The sequence below is a fragment of the Vidua macroura genome, chromosome 13 (assembly GCF_024509145.1).
Source record: "Vidua macroura isolate BioBank_ID:100142 chromosome 13, ASM2450914v1, whole genome shotgun sequence".
Lineage (NCBI taxonomy): Eukaryota > Metazoa > Chordata > Aves > Passeriformes > Viduidae > Vidua > Vidua macroura.
In genome coordinates, this window is record NC_071583.1 from 20183892 (window position 1) to 20204987 (window position 21096).

Here is a 21096-nt window from a genome sequence, read left to right on the forward strand (position 1 = left end):
TGCAGCACAGACACAGCACCTGCTGGTGCTTCCAGCAGGATAAGGGATCTGCTCTCAAACAGATTAAAGGGTCTGCTCTCCAGCAGGACAAGGAATCTGCTCTTTCCCAGTACCTGTGAAACACGATCTCAGGGTTCATGGCACTTGGGAGAGCACTCTGAGCTCTGGTCCTGACTGAAAGCACAACCTCTGCCGGGTCAGCGAGTGGATGTGCACAGAGGTTTGGGGTTGAAAAAGGCAGACTGGGTGAGAAATGTAGCATCAGTAGTGGTGGCCTTGATAGATGATTGTTTTGTGTCCTAACTTGGAGGGAAATAGGTTTGCGTGGTTTTTTTTTTTTTTTTTGGTGGTTTTTTTTTTGTTTGTTTTGTTTTGTTTTGTTTTGTTTTGTTTTTTTTGTTGGATATTTTCTGAAGAGATGCAGGAAAAGAGATAGCATTTGAGGGGGAGATAATGAAAAAGGGTCAAGAAAAATAGGGATAATGTTTGCTGGCAGGTAGGAAAGGGAGAAGACTAAGGGACTCTAGAGAGGAAAAGCAGTAGTGAAACAGGGAAGCCTTCCCTTCAAGGATGAGAGCTGCAGGACTCCAGCTGGGCACAGATGACACTGTTAGTGCTGTAAGGCTGATGTCGTTACTCCTGTCTGTCCCAGCAGCTGGGTCACTGCTGCTTTTGTCACTGTGGGGCCATCCCTGTGTGACAGCCTTGCCTTTGCCCCTGCAGTCTGCCTCACACAAGAAGATTGAAGAGAGGGGTCCTAACCTGGAAGATGTGGATGGCACTTTTCTGTTATTGAAAATGGAATATTCATATTTTTTATGAGAGCTTTTGTAACAAATTGCCGAGAAAGCTTGTGATCCCAAGATGGTTTATACTGGCTTTTGTCAGATAGCCAATCTTTCACTATAATGTGGTTGCAGCACATTTTACTTGAGTTTATAAACAAACAACTCCTCCCTAAAAGCGGCCTTGCCAATACACTCTGTTGGTGGTCCTAACCCTTGCTGAATGGAGCACAGCTCCCATCTCTTGTCCCACAGCTCTGGAGCTGCCCCTGCCTGGCAGCTTCAGCCTTTAACTGTGCTGCTGTTACAGAAAAACCTTCTCCCATGACCTTGTGCTGAACATCAGAGCCACGTGGATAGTTAGACCTCAGGAGGTTTTGTCTTATCTATGGGAAGAAGTGGAAAATACTTCAAATCAAAATGCATCTTAGAAGCCTGCAGCTTGTGCTGGTTGGGTCAGTGGCCTTCCAGAACATCAATGTGTTGAAAATGTTGAGATTTTACTCCAAATTGTTATAAGGAGTCACCTATCTGATGTGAGAAGGGTTTCAGGCTTTTGTTTTGGTTCGCAGACACTGCAGGGGTATGTGTTGATATACTGTTATTACCATTTATACCTCACCTTCCCTCCACCCCTCTTCTTTCTCATTGCAGATTTACAGAGTGGCAGGGAAGTCAGATTGTGACCTGTATTTCCAGCTCTGTAGCAGAGAGGAGCACTCCCTCACCTCTCCCCACTGTGTGGCTCTGTTCCATGTGAAAGCTGATGTCTTGCAGTGATGGGGAAACAGCTGACAGCTCACCACCAGTGTTTGCTGGCTGGGAGAAGCAGCAAGTTCAAAGCTGACCCTCTCCCCTGATGAGGAAAGATGCATTCCTGGCTGGTGCCCAGCCCCTGCCCAGAACACGCTGTCCTGTCCCGTGGCATCCCACACATTGCTCCCAGTCCTTCCCACTGGGCTCTGGGCAGTTCAGGGGTGATGGGAGGGGAGGGTAGGACATGCTGTGGCAGCTCCTGGGTGTCAGGAGACAGCCCATGGTGCCAGAGCTCACGTCTGCAGTGCAGCAGTCTCACCCCTGCAGTCTCAAAGGGTTTGAGTTTTTCTGAGGTAAGAGAGGATTTCCCCTCACAGGGGGTGGATATTGAGATGAGACTTAGTGGGTTTAAACGTGACCTGGAGCCTGCCCCAGGTAAGGAGGCTGCTTCCCAGAGGAAGTCGCATCCTTTCCTGCCTCCTGGGTCCCATTTGGGATGTGCAGGATGTGCTGCTGGGTTTGTCAGAGCCTGTTCTCAGGACAAGGGGACTTTTGGGAGGTTAATAGGAAGAAATTGCATCTGATGAGGAAAATGAGGGGATACCACTGGCACTTTACTGAGATCTATGGGTTTGCTTGTCAGTGCTCCCTGGTGTTGTATCTTGCTTTTAAAGATCCATTTCACATCCATTTGTGGTTGCAGATGCAGCAGAGAAAGGTGTAACTGCTGAACCCAAATAAAAACAAAGTAGATTTTGGCAGCAAGAAGTCAAAATTGTAACAATTGCTGGAGAGAGCAAATAGTATGCAGGGTGCTTGCTGCTTCTGTGGAGTAGTTTATAAAAGACCTGTTTCTGTATGAAAGACCTATTTTGTGTTAATGAATTAAATTCTGAGTAAAAATTTGAATTATTGTGGCCTTGCTCAGTTTTGTGCTTGTCTGTGTGGGTGTGCACAACTTGGTGGTGCTCCAAACCCTCTCAGGCACCCAGAGCCCAGTGTTCCAACCACTTCTATCCCTTCTCCTGGCTGATGACTCAGCAAGTTATTGTCTTTTTCCAACAATGTCCAGACTTGTCTGCCTTAAGTATCCAGACACTTTGTTCCTTTCTTATTGCTGCATCACCACAAAGGGCCTCATATGGATCTTATTTTCAGCAGCCTCTGGGCAGCACTAAGGCTTTACTCTCATCATGAGCTGTTAGCACCCTGAACTAGAAACCTGGGTAAAAACCTTCAAAATTCAACCATCCTGATATTTTGATCATTCAATTATAATTTGCACAAGTACTGTGTGGGAATGGATGTTGCTTTCCCAGCGTGCAGTTGAATATTGAAAAAGAGAGAAACTGAGAGGTGCACTCTACTTATTTACACACAAGTAATGAAGGCTGGGGTTTTTGGAAAAAGCATTGATGAAGTGGTATGTGAAGTTCTGCCTCTTTTAATATTTTCCTTTACTCTATTTTAGGTGTCTTCTGCAGAAAGTAATAGTAATGAGTCTTTGTGGGAGAGATGAAGACTCCTCCACCCTTCATTAGAATTTGCTGCCTTGTCCCAAATGCTCCAAAACACATTTAAATCACATAGTTGGAGCTTTTCACAAGTCAGTGCCTTTTCTCTCTCTTCATCTCTGATTCCAAACTGGAATGTGATTGGGAATGTAAATTCCTTTACAAGTGGCTGCAGCCTGTGTTGTCCAAGTAGGAAGTGTGAGCCAGAGTGCACGGCAGGAGATGGAGCTGCAGCTGGGGTTTAGCTTGTGCCTGTTTTAAGTTGTGCATGTGGGGTGTGGAACCTGCCCCAGAGTACTTTTGTTTGTCTCTGGCTGCTCAGGAGCAGCTGGAAGAATCTGAGCAGAGCCCGATGCCAGCTCTGTCCTTGCAGCCGTGGTTGTGCTTGCTGCAGTGGTGGGCACACAGGAGAGGAAGAGGGACTGGGACTGTCCCTGCAGCTCAAAGAGTTTCTGTAGAGACAGATTCAGGCTGAAATGCTGATCTGTTCACAACATCCTTCTGATTGTTTCATACTTTGTGCATGCAGCTGTTGCTTGTTGGCTGTTCCCTGCAGGAATCACTGTCCCACCCGTTCTTGCTGTGCCTCGGCAGGACTGGGGTCAGCAGTGGCCTTCAGCACGTGCCTGAGCTCCATCAGAGCTGCTGGGCTAAGGACTGGCCTAAGTATTAATATGTTTATATTTACTCTGTGTATAAACAACCCCAGGCTGAACTGGACTTGCTCAGCCTGAAGAAAAGGAGGCTCAGGAAGAACCTTCTGTTTCTTCACAGTTCCCTGACAGGAGGGTTGGGCTCTGCTCCCAGAGAACAAGGGACAGGACAAGGGGAAGTGGCCTCAAGCTGTGCCAGGGATGTTTGGATTGGAAAATTAGGGAAAAAATTCTTGATGGAGAGGGTTGTCAAGCTTTGGAAAAGGCTGCCTAGGGCAGGGGTGGAGTCCCCATCCATGGAAGTGTTCCAAAACAGGTGTGGATGCAGCACATGGAACATGGTTTAGTGGTGGTGGTGCTGGCCTGATGGTTGGACTTGATCTCAGGTCTTTTCCACAGAAATCTTGCGGATTCTGTGAGTCTGCATTCAGGGGCTTTGTGCTTGAATTTTTAGTAAAGGAGCAGGTGGTGCCTGTAGGCTTCCACGGGCATGGGGTCAAACCCCAGCTTTAGGTGAAAACAGCCACTTCTGCCATAGTTTACAATTGTTTTCAAGTGTTGTCTTGTTTGAAGGTGACTTCAGTAGCAGTGCTGGCAGGTATTACAGGAGTGTCATTTATCCTGATGAACACATATGTGAGTGACTTGCTAATTAGGAACATAGAATTGAAACAAATCGTAGGAATTTTGTGTGAGATCTGAGTGGTGTAGATTTTTGACAGGGAGGAAGGACTTAGGGAATTGAACAGTTCATGTGAATGTGTTCCTCTTGGTGTGTTGTGGGGTTACACTGAGCTGCACCCTGGACAGTCTGAGCTGGAGGCAAAGTCTGAAGTGGGAATGAGCAAAATGATTCACCCAATCCCTGCTGTGTGAAACCACAGTAACAGCATCAAACAGGGTGCTTCATTTAGAAGTTAAAAACTCCATTTGCCTAATTTCTACCCCAAACCATTTCTTTCTTAGGGAACTAAACCTCCTTGTTTCCAAACATCTGTGGTTCTGAGGCATGCTGCATGGCAAAGGAGAGATTTCCTGCTGTGCTTCCTGCTAGGGCTCCTAAATTCCCCTGGAACAGTCTAAACATCATTATCAGCCCATTCAAATTAGTATTTCCTCCTACTTCTGTAAGGGATAAAAGGAGGCTTGTTTCCTTGCTGTTGACTTAAGTGTCCCTCTGAAATTCCTTCACAATAACTGCTCTGGTACTGGGTGCATCCTGGAGAGTTTAAAACTCCTTGGGTTGACTGGATCAAGGCAGAACTGGGAGCCATCAGCTCTTCCAACCTGTCATTAATCCAGGAAATGTCCTTGGCCACAATCAATACTGCTGAAATTCTTGCCCAAACCCTGATTACAAAACTTCATAAAGGAAGGCCTGAGGAAATGCGAGTTCTCTTCAGAACATCATCATAAAATAAAAGAACAATGTAATTTATGATTATAAACCTGACAAGGACTAGCAAGGAATCCTGGAGGGTTCCCAAATAAGGAGATGGAGCTTTACAAGAACTCTCCTGTTCAGTTTAAGCATCCCTGCTCACTAATTAGAAACTCAATGAAACTCAGAGGTTTCCTTCCCCTGCTATTCAGAATCCTTTTGTCCACAGTCCTCAGCCAAACAGCTGGAGGGCACATACTTGGTCAGGAGCTCTCCTGGGGCTGTTCAGGCCCCTGACTGCGGCTGTCATGTTTCCTCTCTGTTCTCCAGGTGTGCAAGGCTCGTGCTGTGGCTGAAAGCCGTGCTGAGCAATGTGGCAGAGCAAACAAGCTGACACCAGCAGCTGAGTTGAGTCGGGAGGTGAATCCGCCCCGTGTTTTCAGTCATGTTCTGAACAGAGATGAACACTCAGTTCACTCTTCCGATGAATTTTACAGTTTTTCTGCTTTGGGTGAATTGGTCATGAGGAAAATGAAAATCTTGGTTTTCCCCTCCCCTCCCCGAACTGATTTGAGAGTTTTCTCTGTGAACAATTTCTGAGTGGCTTCTCCTGGAGGGCAGCTGAGGCTGTGTTTTTAGCCTGTGCTGCATGTGTTGAACTGGTGGAAGCAGACTGAGCACTGGGCAGGTGCTGGTGATTTTCAGTTGCCAGAGTTACAAAACTCAAAACCCTAAAGGCTCACAACAGCAACCTGAAGGATGTTTGTCGTTCGGGGTCGGCTTCATAAAGCATCCATGAGCAGTTCCCTATCCCATGTTAGCCCTGCCAGGGTGTGCACAGTGCAGTCTGTGCCCCAGCAAATCAGATGTGGTTCAGATATAAATGCACAGTCCTCCTTCAGGCTTTAAACAAAAATACAATTTCCATGTGTTTGATGTGAGAATGAATAATATTATTTATATGGATTGCATGATTAAAGTGTGTGTAGTGGTTTTAGGCAATTGGGCTCTAAAATGGCACAGTAACTTGGCTTGTCCTTGATCTACACTCCTAGTCCAAAACAAAGACCTTTTTCACTGCTAAACTTTTAAAATTTAAAGCAGAAACATCTCTTAATGGATGGCTGTCCCTAATACTGCAGTGTGTGGGTGTGATTGGGTAATGGTGAAATTAATGCATTTTTTTACTGTAGATAAACACTCAGATGTAAGGGGAGCATATAAGCTAAAGGAAGGCCTTACACACACATCTATTTGCTTCTTTATGTTTGTTTGCCTTTATATTTTTTAAGAAGAAGGAATATTGGTTTTGTAATTTAGTTACCATTACAACCTCAGCTCAGTTTGTAGTTGGTTAAGAACATCCTGGAAGTGCTTGGCTCATTCAGTGTTTGAGTTGCAGCAGATTTAGTGATCCTGCCTAATTTTCCCAAGTGCTCTGACAGGCAGTCCCTGACTACATTCCCTGATAAACACTATTCCTCCAAATTTTAACTTTAAAATTAAACAGGGCTGGTGGAAATGCTTTGAAGAAAGGAGCCTACCTAGCCACAAAACAGATCATGCAAAGAGCTTGCTCTCCCCAAGATAAAATTCTTCAGACAGGAATTACAAGGATAATCGGAACCAGAGGCTTTCCAAAGCCTCAGCTCTTTTGAAAGTTAATAGCCAGCATAAATATACTCTGTGCAATATCTGGGGAAGGAGGGTTGAGGGGGAAAATACAGCCAAGACTGGGCTGAAGGGCAAGAAATATTCTGCCTGCTCTGAGTTCTTATTGTAACTGGTAGAAGGATGATTGTGCATGAACTGCTCTGCTTCAAACTCCACGGCAGAAGGATACAGCAAAATGAGACACATTTTGAAATGGCAGGAAGAGGAATTGCTTGGGTTTGTTGGGTTTGTAGCTGGTGAAAAGGGTTAAAAAATTTATTTTGTTGTTTCCTTCCTCCCCCCTCCTTTCTTTCAACCTGGATCTAATAAAGGATGCTGTCATGGAAACCTTAAAAACCAAACATCATCTAAATTATCTGGCCTCTGTCACAGGTAATACAAGTTTTGACTTACAAGGATTATCCAAAACTAAAGGCAGAGGGAGTATAAGGTTGCTATTTATTCACACTTTGAACAAAATCTGCCAAACAAGCCTGGCTGAGGCTATGTTGATGTATGGCTCCACTGTATGGTGCACAGTAAAATGAACGTTCAACTCGGGTTATCCAGTTTTTCATTGTGCCTTGGGGCAGACACAGCTCTCTATGTTTTGCCAAGCAAGCCAGCATAAGGAATTTATGAAAAAAGAATAATGTAGGAAACAGTGTTTTCAGGTTGAAATAGAAAGCAGATGCTTCCCACGGAGTGAAGGCAATATAACAGGAACTTCTCCTGGATGAGTGGTGGGATAGATTCCCAAAGAGACGTGGGTGCCTTCAGAAAATGGAGGAGAGCACAGAAAAACACTTTGCTGCATGAGGTTTAAAATGAAGGCAGGTTGTTCCAAGTGTGATGGACCTCCCTTACCCTACTGTGGTGATGGCATGGCAGGCAGGAATTGAAGAGGGTGGTGGAAAAGGATTAGGCACTGAACTGAATCCATGAGGTGTGTGCTGAATGCTCAGCTCAACCTGTATTTCTCCTGCAATCTGCTTTTCCATCATTTCCAAGAAGAGAAGCCTCAAAATCTGAGGAGAGCAGGTGGGTTAATGCCCCATCTCAAGCAGTGAGCTAACTGTGGTTTGGTCATGGAAACACTCCGGCACTGCCCTCGTTTCAGGGAGATTTAGAGTCAGACACATCCTGAACGCTGAGGCACTTGGAGGAGCCTGCAGGAACCTGCACAGAGTAAAACCCCCTGCTCATTTATCTGGGAAGAGGTCCTGGGAGAGATTAACCAGCCCCAATGACGTAAGTGATAGCTCAGTTTGGAGTGAAAGCAGCTGGCTTTGGGGCTGTGCTGTCATTCTCCCCTCCCCTGTCTTTGCCAAGATAAATCTTCTTCTCTTTACCTTACTCATTAAAACGTCTTCCCAGCCATCCCTGATAAACCAAGTTGAGAACAATGCCCACCTAGATTGTGAGATTCAAGGAGGGAGTTTAATAAACCCTCTCAGGCTGTTGATAAGATAGGAAATGACAGCCTGTTAAGGGGTAAAGCTACAGCACTTATTTATTTATTTATTAGAGCTTTAAATGGTGAAGAGATGGAGCAGAAAAAAAGACCCACTGGAAACAGTTATTTATCAGTATTTTAAGAACTCCCCCAAGTTGTTCTGTTACGAACAGGCAAATTCAAAGCCAGAATATGTTAAAAAAATTTGGGCCTGTTTATTAAAATCACAGACAGCTGGGGACGAGGTCCCAGGATAAGCCCAAGACCTCAGCGGCAAGCCAGAAAGTAACAACGTGCAACAGTAACTGTGCACAAGCACAGAGTGTTTCCTTGGCAACAAAGTCCGCGGAAAGACCCCGGGGTGGCCAGCGCCCGGGGTTGTTAAAGTCTCTGGAGGCTGTTGATTGGTGCGTTCTTGATCCTCTCGTTGATTGGCTCATTTTCTGGTCCTTGATTGGTTTATAAGATGGTGCATTTCTGGCCAATCATTCCTGAACTTCGAGGCACCATTGGTTGATCTGTTTCTCCAATAGCAGGTTGGACTGATGACGTCGTCCTCCGACGCACCTGGCCTCCCCCCCCTTGATTGGCAACTGTGCACAAACACTTAACTAATGGTACATATTAAACTTCGTAACTAACAGTAACTCACAACCACTTACTACATTAACAATTTAACAATTCATTACATTAACAATTGGTTACATTATTTAACAATTACCTACAACCCATCACCACTCCCACCTATTAAAACGAGTTTATTTGTAACAGTTCTGTGAGGTTTTTGTCATTATTTTTCATAATATATTGGTTTATGTTCTCAGGCAGGTATTTGATAAGGAAGTACAAATTATTTTTCTCCAGTGTAAGCAAACAGTTCTTATTAAGTGTATGTGCTGGGTGCAAGTGTAAATACTATGGGTTTGGGGAAGATAAACTACTTTCTTTAGGTATACGAATGGAATAGGAAGTTCCATCATAACAGCAAGAGCTCAGCTCAGTTTTGGGAGTGCCTCTCTCACATGTGAGTGCTGATCCAGCAATTAACAGCTGGAATTAAAGCCAGCAGTGAAGAGATGTGGGTGCCTGGGGCTGGTAGTGCCCTGCCTGACACCCTGATCTTCCTGGTGATTCATGCAGTGCTCTGGCTTTCCCTGGCTTACAGATAATTGATTTTGGTGTTAATACCAGTTTTGAGCTTCACCTCTGCCTGAAGTCAAGTGATTCTGTCCAGGCCCCTGCACTGTGTCTGCCTTACTTGGGTCTCTCTGTAGTTGAAGTTGCTATCTGAGACTCCTTAATATCATAATTCCTGGAGTAATTTTAGTGGAAAGGGAAATAATTGTCCACTCGTGCCTGGGAGGCTTGGGTGGGTTGGTTGGTGTGATGGGTCAGTCCTTGCTGCTCCCATCGAGTGAGGAGTTGTAGACTCACAGAACAGTTTGTGTGCAAGGGGATTTAAAACCCATCCAGTGCCACCCCTGCCCTGGGCAGGAACACCTTCCACTGTCCCAGGCTGCTCCAAGCCCTGTCCAGCCTGGCCTTGGACACTTCCAGGGATCCAGGAGCAGCCACAGCTGCTCTGGGCACCCTGTGCCAGGGTTTTGTCAGGCTCAGTGAGGAAGTGCTGATGTCTTAAGGTTTGTCTATCTTTCTACTGAGACAAAAGAACCACTTGGAACGGAATGATGGATAAAGCTGCTGACAGCTCAGTCAGGAGTGCTGGCTCCAAGAACGGGCATTTGCATAACAAGAGTTATTCAGTCGATGCAAATGCTCTGCAGAGCTGCAGACTCGAAGTGAGAATGGGAGGAAGCAAATTGGAGGTGTGAAATGGTCTGATCGGAAATTCAGGTGAAGCTGAAATCAGTGAAACTTCAGTATCAAAAAAGCTCTAGCAAGAAACTGAGATACTCTATCCCTTCTTGGCCTTCTAGAGCTGGCTGATGATTTATCACTCTGGAAACATAATTTGTGAACACTGGGAGGGAAAAAGGGGAGGAAAGTTTCTGAAAATCCACTTTGTCTCCTTTGCTGCTCTAACAAACTTATGGTTCACTGTGACAGTGGGAGGAAATAATTTAGTAGCCTTTAACTGTGTGTTTTTCTCAGTTTGAGTTTCAACTAAACTTCGTAGCTCAACACCCACTCATAGCAGATTTTTGTAGCTGAAAGCTGAAATTCTTAGCATGTAAAAGCTGTGTGGACATCATGTAACCATGGAAAACCTGGATGTGTCCCTAGGTCAGTTTCAGGCCATCTGGCTGCTGCTCAGGGTTGAATCAGGCACTGAGAAAACTTTAAAGCACAGGCAAGGAAGAGTTAAAATTCTCAGAGGGAAAAATGTTTTTCAAAATATTTGAATTAACTTCTAAGTGTCTTTAAAAGACAATACACCGATTTTTGAGATTAGGCCAAAATGTTCTGTAGTTCATATCTTCAGACTGAAGATGCAAAGTGATAATTGCAGGAGGTGAGTTTCTAAATTGCAAACAAGTGAAGAAACTGCTGCTGTTTTCTAGTGCAGCCTGACATAAATTACTTTTCCTTAGTGAAGATACCTATAAATAGCAAATTATCTATTAGCAGGTGGGTTATGAAATTATTTTATCAAAGAATCAAACATTATATAAAAAAAACCCCAGGATTACAGAGTTCTCAAACAAAATTACTTTGTTTTCCATGAGCAGATGCAAATCTGCTCCCAAATCTGCTAATATCATGGAAGCCCCAAATAAACAAAGCTCCGTTTGAATGTTTTTGTATTTCAAAGCCTGTTACACACAGAGCTGAAAATCTCTATCCACCATAGAAGCTCTGTGATCCCCAGTCCTGTGCATGTATTTAGTTGTATATACTTGTTCTTCCTAATGGAGAATTAAAATATCATAAATCCATGCTAATGTCTGTGAGTCCTATTATGAGCTATTCCAGGTTCTTTTAAATTCCTGATGAAGATAAAATGCAGTAGTTTGTTGATTTTATGATAACTTCATTCTGGGTTTAATTATTCATAAGATGACAACAAAAGGTAGTATATTTTGCAAATATGACTGTTTAATAGTATGGCACTTCAGCAGAGCAATCTGATATTGAATCTTCAGTGAGAAATGAGTAACTCGCTTTTAGTTGAATTATAAATCATGTAGATTACTGCAATATAGGTAGTTAAATTCTGCTCTATTCTCATGTTCCAGCAAGAGCAACAAATGTATTTCAGCACTTGGTAAAATTAATGGAGTTTCCACAGAGGGAGTGAATTAGAACTATGTTATTGTTTTGTAGCAATGTGTTGTAATTATCTGGTACTGGGTATATTTCCTGCCAGTTTAACTGTATAGATCAACCCTCCAATGTCACAGAGCAACTCTTACGCCTAATACAGCTCTCAGGACTCAAGGATATTTTAAGATTGTTAATGTAGTGTATAAAAAGAAAGCATTGCATATCCTGGGGGCCATGTGCAGATTGCTGTGGTGTCACTGCCCTGGTGTGTGAGCAGGAGCTGGGCAGGGTAGGGGGACACAAATGATGATTAACCCCCTGCACCCGTGGGTCTGGTTTGGGCTGTTCCTTCCCAAAGACTTGAAGAGAACAAAGTTCCCCAAGTCTGTGCAGTAGGTGTAGAGGATCCAGGAAAATCCTATTTGACTGCAACCTGCACATTTACATCTTCGGTGCAAATCCGCAAAACAAAACGTGGGAGCTAGAGCAGCATTCTCCATGTCCACCTCTCTTATTACATCTTAGTGCCAGCATTTCACAGTCAGAGTTACGGCTCCTTTTCATTGTATTTTTAAGCCAGCTGAGCCATGCAAGGCTGGGGCACTCTATGCTAACCCAGCCTGTGTAGTGAGGGCACTGTTACAGCAGCATAATGACTAACTCAACTTGCACCAAGTGGCCAAGCATGATTTTTCAAGGATTTTGCTCAGAGTTGTCAAATATGGAATGTTCTTCAAACCATTTATCTAATACATAGCATTTAAAACTCTTGATTTCCTTCTGCTGTTCCCCCCAAAAGACATCACCAGTTGATCAGTTATGTCAAGATGTTTCAGGTATCAGTTGTCTCTTTCTTTTTTTTCCTTATAACCAAACAAAATGTGGAAAGAAAGGGGAAAACCTCACCCTGAGCTATCGTTATTTTAAAGATCTTCTCAATTAAGAAGCAGAGTTAAACCAAATCCATTCCATACAAAAGAATCTAAAAAATTCTGTGTGTATGCTTCATACAGGTTCCACAAAGGAGTTGATTGAGAGCTGCTGTGGAGCTGGCCAGCAGTGGGCTATAGACAACGGGGAGTGCACAGAAATCCCTGTAAGTGGCATGGATGGTGATATTTGCAGGTACGTAAGGTAAAATGGAACATTTTCGGTTAGCAGAAAGAGTAGCCCTTGAGGAGAAATCAAGTGTACTTCGTGGGATGTCCAGGAGACTGGAAACTGTATCATTCATTGTCTGAATTATTTGTAGACTGGCAATACTCATGGCTAACTAGAAGCCAGGATTTCCCTGTCCATTTGCCCAAAACCTAAACAAAAGCTTTTTAAGGTTTCTTTTTGTCTCTCCCATGAGCAGAGCACAGATTTTGTGTCCCGTTTTGTGCCCATCTGTGGAGTTGCAGCTAAATGGGAGGGCAGAGCTTGGCAAGTGCCAAGTGCAGTAATTATTCGTGTCATTAAGGGATGTGTTTATTGCTCTGTGAGTGGCCCCTGGTTCTGCTGGAGGGGGCACCATGCCCTGATCCTGCTGCTGGTGTCGGCAGCACCGGTCTGAGCGGGAGCCAGGTTCCCTCTGCACAGCAGGAGGACAGGGATGGGTGCAGGCTGGATCAGCACCCCACGAGCTGCAGTTCATCCCACTCCCACAAGCCTGGAGCGGCCCTTGGGGAGGGATGGGGACAAAGTCACTCCAGACTCACATTCTTGAAGACTGATCCCATCATTTAGAGCTTTGGCATAATCCCTTTTATCAAATTGAGTATCATTGCACCTTTTTGAAGTTACTGGAAGATTGAAATCCTCCCTGCTGGGATCTGGCGTGACGTGACTGACATGTACCAACTGTCTGTGAAGTGAAGGCAGATGAAAAATTCCAACCTCGGCCTAAGTAGGTGCAAATCCAGTGCATTAATGAGTTGCACCTGCAGATCTGAGGCTGGTTGTAGATGAAAAAGCCAGATCCTAAATGTTTCCGTCCCTGTGAACCTACTGGGATTAAAGGGAGTATAGAGATCAGGGGTTCAGTTGTCTTACTTGTAAAATTTCAGTCGTGTCCCTGTTTTAAAGATTTAAGCCTGCCTATGAATATTATGTCTAAAGAAAACATTTTATGTAAAAAAGTATTCAAGTATATGGCCTCAGAGCCTGGAAACCAAGGACAAAATCTTGCTGCTGCCACTGGGAGCTGTGCCAGTGAGCGGGAGCTGGTGACCCTGCTCCTCTCCAGCCCCAGAGCACTGCCTGTGCTGGAACCCTGCAAATCCTACAGCTCCCAGGAGTCTGCTCCAGCTCAATTCACTACCTAAAGATTGTAAAATTCCAGTCTGGTTTGGGCTGGAAGGACCTGAAAGCTCATCCCATTCCACCCTCTGCCATGTGCAGGAACACCTTCCACTATCCCAGGCTGCTCAAAGCCCTGCCAGCCTGGCCTTGGACACTTCCAGGGATCCTGGGGGTAGATACTCATTAAAAAAATGAGTTCCTGTTCTGCCAGGATAGTTTTCTGCACATGTTTAGGTGTTAGGAGTGGAGTAGTTGAGGTGGCACTGGGACATTCCCAGGGAGTGTCAGAGAGCCGTGCCTGTGGGCTGCGTGACAGTGGTGGCCTGGCCCTTGCAGGATTGCCCAGAAGCAGTGCTGCGTGTCCACGGTGAGGGAGAACAGCTGCCTGGCAGGGATGGTCGCCGCCAAGGAGGGGGACACGTGTGGCCCTGAGGACAACGACCCCTGCGCGGGCTCGTCCTACAAGGTGAGCTCTGGTGCTTCTGGGGATGTGTAAGGTGTCCTCCTGCCTGCCTTCAGCAGGCATCTGTTCCTGCATTCCTGTGGGCCATGGAAAAGATGAACTTGCAGGAATGTGGCAGTGAAATGGTGCCGTTTGCATTTCAGTTTGCAGCCCCTTTTAAAACTTTGCAGTAATGTTGTTTTGAATTAATTTCCATCTCCATTTTGGAGACCTAACTGGCTGTATTGCTTCTGCTTCCTGGTTTTGGAAGTAGCTGAAAAGTCCATTTTGGTTTTTATATCTATAGTGTAGAAGAATTTAGAAAATGATGGGGCAGAACTTAATTGAAGATATAATGTGAAACCCATTACTGGGTGCTTTGCTTGGCTCCAGTGTTGAATTGTTGCCCCCTTTCCCAGTTCTTCGCAATACTGGACTAGAGGAACAAGCATTTAGATGATGATGGAAGCTCTTGTTCATAAATAAAGGCAAACCATTAATGGACAGCACAAATCACAAATCCTGAGCCACAGCCTCTGCTTAGATAAATGAGATTTACTTTATGAGAAGCAGCGGAGCCAAACCAATTTGAACCAGTTTGAGGATTCAGCAGCTCGCTTGTCCTGTTTTCACCAGAACAGTGCCTTTCAGAATTCATTTCCCTCTGATCATAATTTACATAGCTATAGCTCAGCTTAAGTGCAGCTTCAGTGGGCTCAGCAGGAACCTGATTAGTTCTATCTGTTCTTTTACATCGCAGATTCTCGCAGATAATTGTTCGCTGGAAAAGCAGGGAATGTGGACATCCACTGCAGGGTTTAAGGGTTAATTAGCTGTGCTGATTTGTCATCTTCAGAACCATTGCTAATTTGGGTCTGAAGTCTGTCATTAGAGTAAAAGGAGAATTTGTGCATTCCATTAATATGTCTGAAATGTGACAGAATTGTTATTCTTAGGTTTTCAGCAGGGGTTGTTTGCATGCCAGGCAGAGCCAGCCTGAGGAGTCAGCCTGATTACACATGCCATTCCTCAGGCAGAGGTGGGGAAGGAGAACTCCATCATTCCTGGCTGAGCTGAAACCAGTGAAAAAATACTCTCGTGGAATGGTTCCTCATGCCAGTTCCAATGGGATTTTTCCTTTAAGATAAACCCTCTGAGACAGTAAAATTACTGAACAGCTTTGCTCACCTATTTAGCTTGTTTAGTTCTTGAGTCATTGCAGCTACTGCTTGAAAAAAATCAGTAAATATTGAGACTGTTGAGACTTCATATTACTTTGGCATTACAGTATGTACTGGTGTAATACAAAATAATCCTTCTTTGTACTGCTTTCTAATGCTTTGTTTTACAGGAAAGGTTTTCTAATTTTATTATTATTAAACACTCTTTCAGAGGGGATCTGGCAGAAGATGCTGACAGTCCATAGTGGTGTTTCCACTGATCTGTCTGCTCCTAGTAAATGCTGTGGCATAAATCAAAAAAGTTTGTCTGGAATGTGGAAAGATTCATTAATTGCCTCAAAACCCAGCCAGATATTTACACTGTCTTGCCAAAAGCCAGGGTTTTATCTCTAGGTTACAAACACTTGTAGGTCTTCAGGCATTTTAGAAGTTTTCACCTCTTGCTTCAAGGTGAATGTGGCAGTGCTGGTTTTTCAGATCCAGGAGTTCAGCCTGGGCTAAATCAGCCTAATCTTAGAGTGCTTTAATTGTTATTTACTCTTAACACAAAAAGCACAGGCTTAGGGATTTTTCTTAGTGGACAGAGACTCCACCATGGTAAATCCAATTATATAAAACTCCAGCTAAGATAGGTTTGAAGCAAATGCAGAAAGCTGTGAACCAAAGAATGGTCCTCAAGGTGGGTTTCTCAATTGCAAGGTAAAACTGGCCATATTTGCTATTAAATCAGTTGTAGATTTCCTGGGAAATTAAAAAAGCAGCTAACAGAAGGTCAAGTCATTCAAATTTTTGCATTTTAGAAAGAATTTTTCAGCGAACAGGTTTTTCCACTGGAAAATGAGATAGTTTTGTTCACCTGGAAAATATGTGAGGCCAAAGATGCATGACTGATTTAATACTCTCTGTCATGCCTGCACATGGGATAAATTGTGAATCAAACTATGACTGAAAGAAGCCAGGGTCTTCAAGGCAAATATTGCATATTTTACAGTACTTCAGTAAAAAACATGTATTATCTTGAACTTCTATTTTGCATATTGAAGGTGACAAAACTGAGCTAAAACAAACAAATGAAAAAAAAAAAAAGGCAGAAACCAGAATTTTTTTTTCATAAAATTTGAATTTGAGGATTCTGGATTTGGGGAGGATGGCAAGAAGAATTTTTCCTTTTCTAGCATGGCCGCAATTCATTGTTGCTGCTAGGGTTTTGGGTTTCTTCTTTTTTTTATATATAAATAATTCTTTTGAAAAGATAATTTAGCCTATTTAGGGTGCAAAATATTTCACCCTTTTCAAGGCCCGTAGTGTAAATTTTTCACAAATGTATTTGCGCATGTGAAGGGAGCTCCTTATGGCTGTGCATATTTGCAGATGTGAGTAATGTCTGCTGTTTATGGTGTTTGGGGATTTCTCAGATTAGGAAGCAGGGCCATAAAATGTGAGCTGCAGCCATCAGTGCTGGCTGAACATGCCAGGCTGAGTGTGAAGTGCTCACAAAACCCCAGTGCTGTCCTGAAAAAAGGGGCTCAGCAGAAGAGTTTGTGAGCATTGAGCTGGCAGTGGATGCATCTCCCTGCAGGAGACAGGCTCTGGATTGATGGGAATGCCCAGCTAGGATTTCTAATGATGAAAAGTAATCCCTCCCCATTTCCACACTCATTTCAACACTGCCTCTCTTAGTGGCCTGCCCAGCTCAGGGATCTCCCTCCTGGGAACTGCTCTGTCCATGGAGCTCCTGCTGCCAGCTCGAATCCTGATGTTCATTTCCTGTGTCTGACCCCCTTTCACAGGGTGAATGTTTGAACAGGCTGGAGTCTCCTCTCTGGGTTCAGAGAGGCTGTTCCAGTGTGGCTGCAAACTCTCAGTGAGTGGGTGACTATCAAAGGAGTTGCAGAGGGAAAGAGACTCTGCTTTTCTGTCAGTGAAACATGTTATTTATAGCTAAAATACATGAACAAACAAATAAATAAATTAGGGGTGAGAGGACACCTAAATTCAAATCCACAAAGGCATCTCCAGCTCAGGTGTGACCCCTGTGGTCTCTGCAGCAGACTCAGCTCCTCAGCTTCCCTGCTTGGTTAGGTATCCACTTTTTGAGTTTGGTATCATTTATCTGATGCCCTTTTGTGGCCTGACTGTGCAGTAGATTTGTCTGGGAATGAGTAAAGCAGCACACAGTTTTTGCCTGCCACCTGCAGCAGAGCAAACTGCAAGAGGTGGGAGATGAAGATGTCAGTGGAGCTGCTGTTTAGATACTCTGAGGAAGGAAAAAAAGAGGCAAAGAACTCATCAAAGACACCCTGGCCTCCCTCCAGCCAGTCCCAGCAGGAAGCTGTCCAGCAGAGCCAGGTAATTAAAGGTCAGAGCAGGTTTGCAGGGCTGTAGTGCAGAGAGGAGAGTCTTTACTGGCACCTGACAGGGCTGCGATGCTGCTGACCCTCATGTCTGTGCAGGCGATTTGCAGTTCCTGTCGCATGGCTTCAAACTGGCCACGGCTTGAGCTCTAATGCAAAGAGGTGCAGATCTGTGGTATTTTGTTTATAATTTCTGTTCATACTGCCCACAAGCAAGGCCTGTGAGCAAGAGCTGGGGGGAGTTGATGTGCAGCACCACTCCTTCCTGGCACGTGGAGCTGCTGAAATCACTGGCACAGCCAGACTTTGTATTTGTTGTGGCTGCAGTTGACCTGTTAGTGCAGAATGGCAAAAACAAGCACAAGTAAAGCTTTGATATTTACAACTGTCCACACTCCAAATGTTTTTTCCAGATGCTCCACTGCTTAGGAAAGTGCAGATCAGTTCCAGGTGTGTGTGGGCTCATCCCTGAAGCTGTGTTAAATCACAGAATAGAATTTTAAGGTGGAAAAAGATCCCTAAGACCATCAAGTGCAACTGTAAACCCAGTACCACTGGCCTGTTCACCACTAAACCATGTCCTCAAGTGTCACACCCACACATTTTCTGAACACTTCCGGGTGTGGGGACTCCACAGCGGCAGAGAACCGGCAAACTAACAAAGATCAGAACCCCTAATCTGAACCCAAACCCAGGATGCAACACTCCACCACTGCCCTGGCAGTTCGCTCAGTGCTTCCAAATGCTTGTGGCTGACATTCCAAATGCTCGTTGCTGACGTTCCCTGTCTTGCAGCAATGCTGTGATTGCTGCAGCTTGGGCCTGCGCCTGAGGAGTGAGGGCAAAACCTGCGAGTCCAACATCAGCCTGGGTTACCCCTGCAGCCACGTGATGCTGTCCTGCTGTGAAGGGGGGGATCACTTCGTCCATCCCGAGATCAAGCGGCATCCGGAGCCCATGCCAACGGTGACTCCCGAGAAGGGTGAGTGTCCTTGTGTCACTGACACCCTGCAACCAAGGGCTCTGCCTCACACAGGCCTTCAGCGAGGTGCTGGAGGGAGCAGAGCATCAGGGGCACAGCTGCTTTCCTTTCAGATCTAGCTCAGACTGCCTTGTTCCTAAAGCAGGTTGGGGAAAACAAGGAATGTGTGGATGTTTCTCATCCCTAAGTATACCTGAGACCTCACTGAGCAAGGAGCTTTGGTGCTGTGTGTCCAGGAAAAGCTGACTGAGAAACTCACTTAAGGATTAATTTTAATGTCACAGAAAGCCTTGTCAGATTTGGTCACGAATGGAAGCAGGTGGTGTTCCAGCTTTGGCTGGTGTTTAAAGGCAGGAGGAAGGACAGCCATGTCACTGCTCAGTGGATCCCAGGCTGCTGCTAATGCTCATAGTGGAGAAGCCAACAAATTGTGATGTTGGACAGTTTCCAGAACAACTGGATAACTTCTGAAATTTGAAATTCAGTGTGGGGTCAATTTCAGCTGGGGGTCAGCACAGTACCTTAGCTCTGGTGTTAGTGGGAATGGGGTTGGCAGTGATGGGAAAGGTGAGCTTGTGACCTCCTTTGTGACTGTTTCTCAGTGGCTCTGTAAAATATCTGTCCCTGCAGCCCTAGGGAAGAAGGAGGTGGCCCTCCAGCACAATGGTGTTATCTCCAGGATGGGTTCATTTGTCCTTATCCTTGCAGTAACTGTTTCGGGTAGATCTGACTTCTCTTGGCATTTTTGTGGCCACCCACCCTGTTCTGTCGAGTCCCAATGCCAGAACAGTTCTCAGAGATGTTCTGGTGTAGTTTCAGAGAGGGAAGATCACCACGAAGCGTTGTCCATCAGCAGTGAGGCTGAGCTGTCCAATAACCTGCCTGGAGATGACCTGGATGAGTGTCTGCTCTACGGGGGGGAGCTCTGCCAGCACCTGTGCATCAACACTGTGGGCTCCTACAAGTGCTCGTGTTTCCCAGAGTTCACCCTGCAGGAGGATGGCACCAGCTGCTCTCCAGGTGAGAAAAGGGACACGAAGGGCAGTATCTTTATACCTTCACTCATCAAACAACCTTTTCTTGAGTTTCTCTGCAGTTTCTCTGAGGTTTTTTAATGGGTGTTGATGCATGGACATGTTCTGTAGAAATTGTAAAGTGTAAAGAAAAATGGTAATTTAGGACACTCAGTTATGCCTTATTTTTGTGTTTGGTGGTATGGGATAAGGGTGGTGTTTCATATGTTCAATTCAAGAGTGCTTACACTTTTCAGAAGGGGATTTGTAAAGATTTTTAAAGAAATACCTGCTCTTCTCAGAGTAATTTTGTATTTCACAGTTAGGTTTTCTTTAGATAAGTTTAGATAAACTTAACTCAGTTCAGACAGATAGCATTGCTTCCTGAGCTTTGATTTTTATCTAAAAATCATTAACATCCTTCAGTGATAACAAACTCTAAATTTGTCTAGTGTGGTGGAAGTCTGGAAAAGAAAGTCTGTTGTGTTGTAATTGTTTTGATGTGTGGAGTTCTCCAATGGCACAATTTCAGGTCAGATAACCCAGAAAGTTGAGACCTCATATTAGTTACAAGTGCTTTCTGTTATTTAACAAGCAAAAGCAGTGTTTCCATCCAATGACAGAACTCCTTAGGCTTCTAATCCTCTGCCCAAGCCAAACAATGAGCATTCTGTATGTCATCCTTCTCAGTGTGGTGTTACAGCATTTACCTCAAGAATGCGTTTGACTGTTCTTGTGGCAGCTGTCTGCTCTGCTTATATTAAAATTCTGGGAAAGGAACCTAATCCAAAAGAGGCAAAGAAAAATTCTTATTTTAGCACTGCAGAAATTGGCCTGATTGCTCACCTGGAATGGATTTGTGGTTTTGCTTTGCTTTGCTGTTCTTCTCCCAGCACTGAGGTTCTGGGTGAAACATCTTGTCATCTGAGAAGTCATGGTCCTGCAGATCTGCAGAGCTGTGGTGCTCAGGGCTGTGGCCAAGGGTGCAGAGGGGTTTGCAGAGCTCACCTGGGGAATGGGATTGTGACAGGGGCAGGGGACACCTGTGGGACCTCAGAGGTGCATGGCAGGGGCCAGGGCAGGGAGGGCTGGTGCTGCCTTTGCTGTGCCAGCCTGAGGGAGGGTCAGGGAAGGGATTGGGAACCTCAGTGGCTTTGCTTGGCTGACCCATATGTGGCACAGTGGCCTTTCAGTTCTCCTTGTCCCTGTGTGCCCATTCTGGGCATTCTTGGGGAAATCATTCAGGCTGTACCCCAAGCAGGTGATTTTTGTTTGTCTCTGTTCCACAGCCTGTTATGTGTCTGTGCTGACTTCATTTGTTTAAGGAAATCACTCTTCCCACACCCCAAACCTGCACTGCAGTCACTGTTGGTCATTTAAGGTTGTCACTGTTTTGGGAATCACACTTTGCTCCAGGT

General features: G+C 44.9%; 1 protein-coding gene across 5 annotated transcripts in view; it reads left to right on the forward strand.

Moving 5' to 3' along the window:
* The window catches only part of FBLN2 (fibulin 2), a 92574-nt gene that overhangs the window by 48556 nt on the left and 22922 nt on the right, over positions 1 to 21096 (forward strand). For all 5 annotated transcript variants that reach the window (XM_053989560.1, XM_053989557.1, XM_053989559.1 and 2 more), the window contains exons 3-6: positions 12437 to 12548; positions 14043 to 14172; positions 18479 to 18665; positions 19479 to 19685. In XM_053989560.1, coding sequence (XP_053845535.1) covers positions 12437 to 12548; positions 14043 to 14172; positions 18479 to 18665; positions 19479 to 19685 — 636 coding nt within the window. The remainder of the gene's footprint in view (positions 1 to 12436; positions 12549 to 14042; positions 14173 to 18478; positions 18666 to 19478; positions 19686 to 21096) is intronic.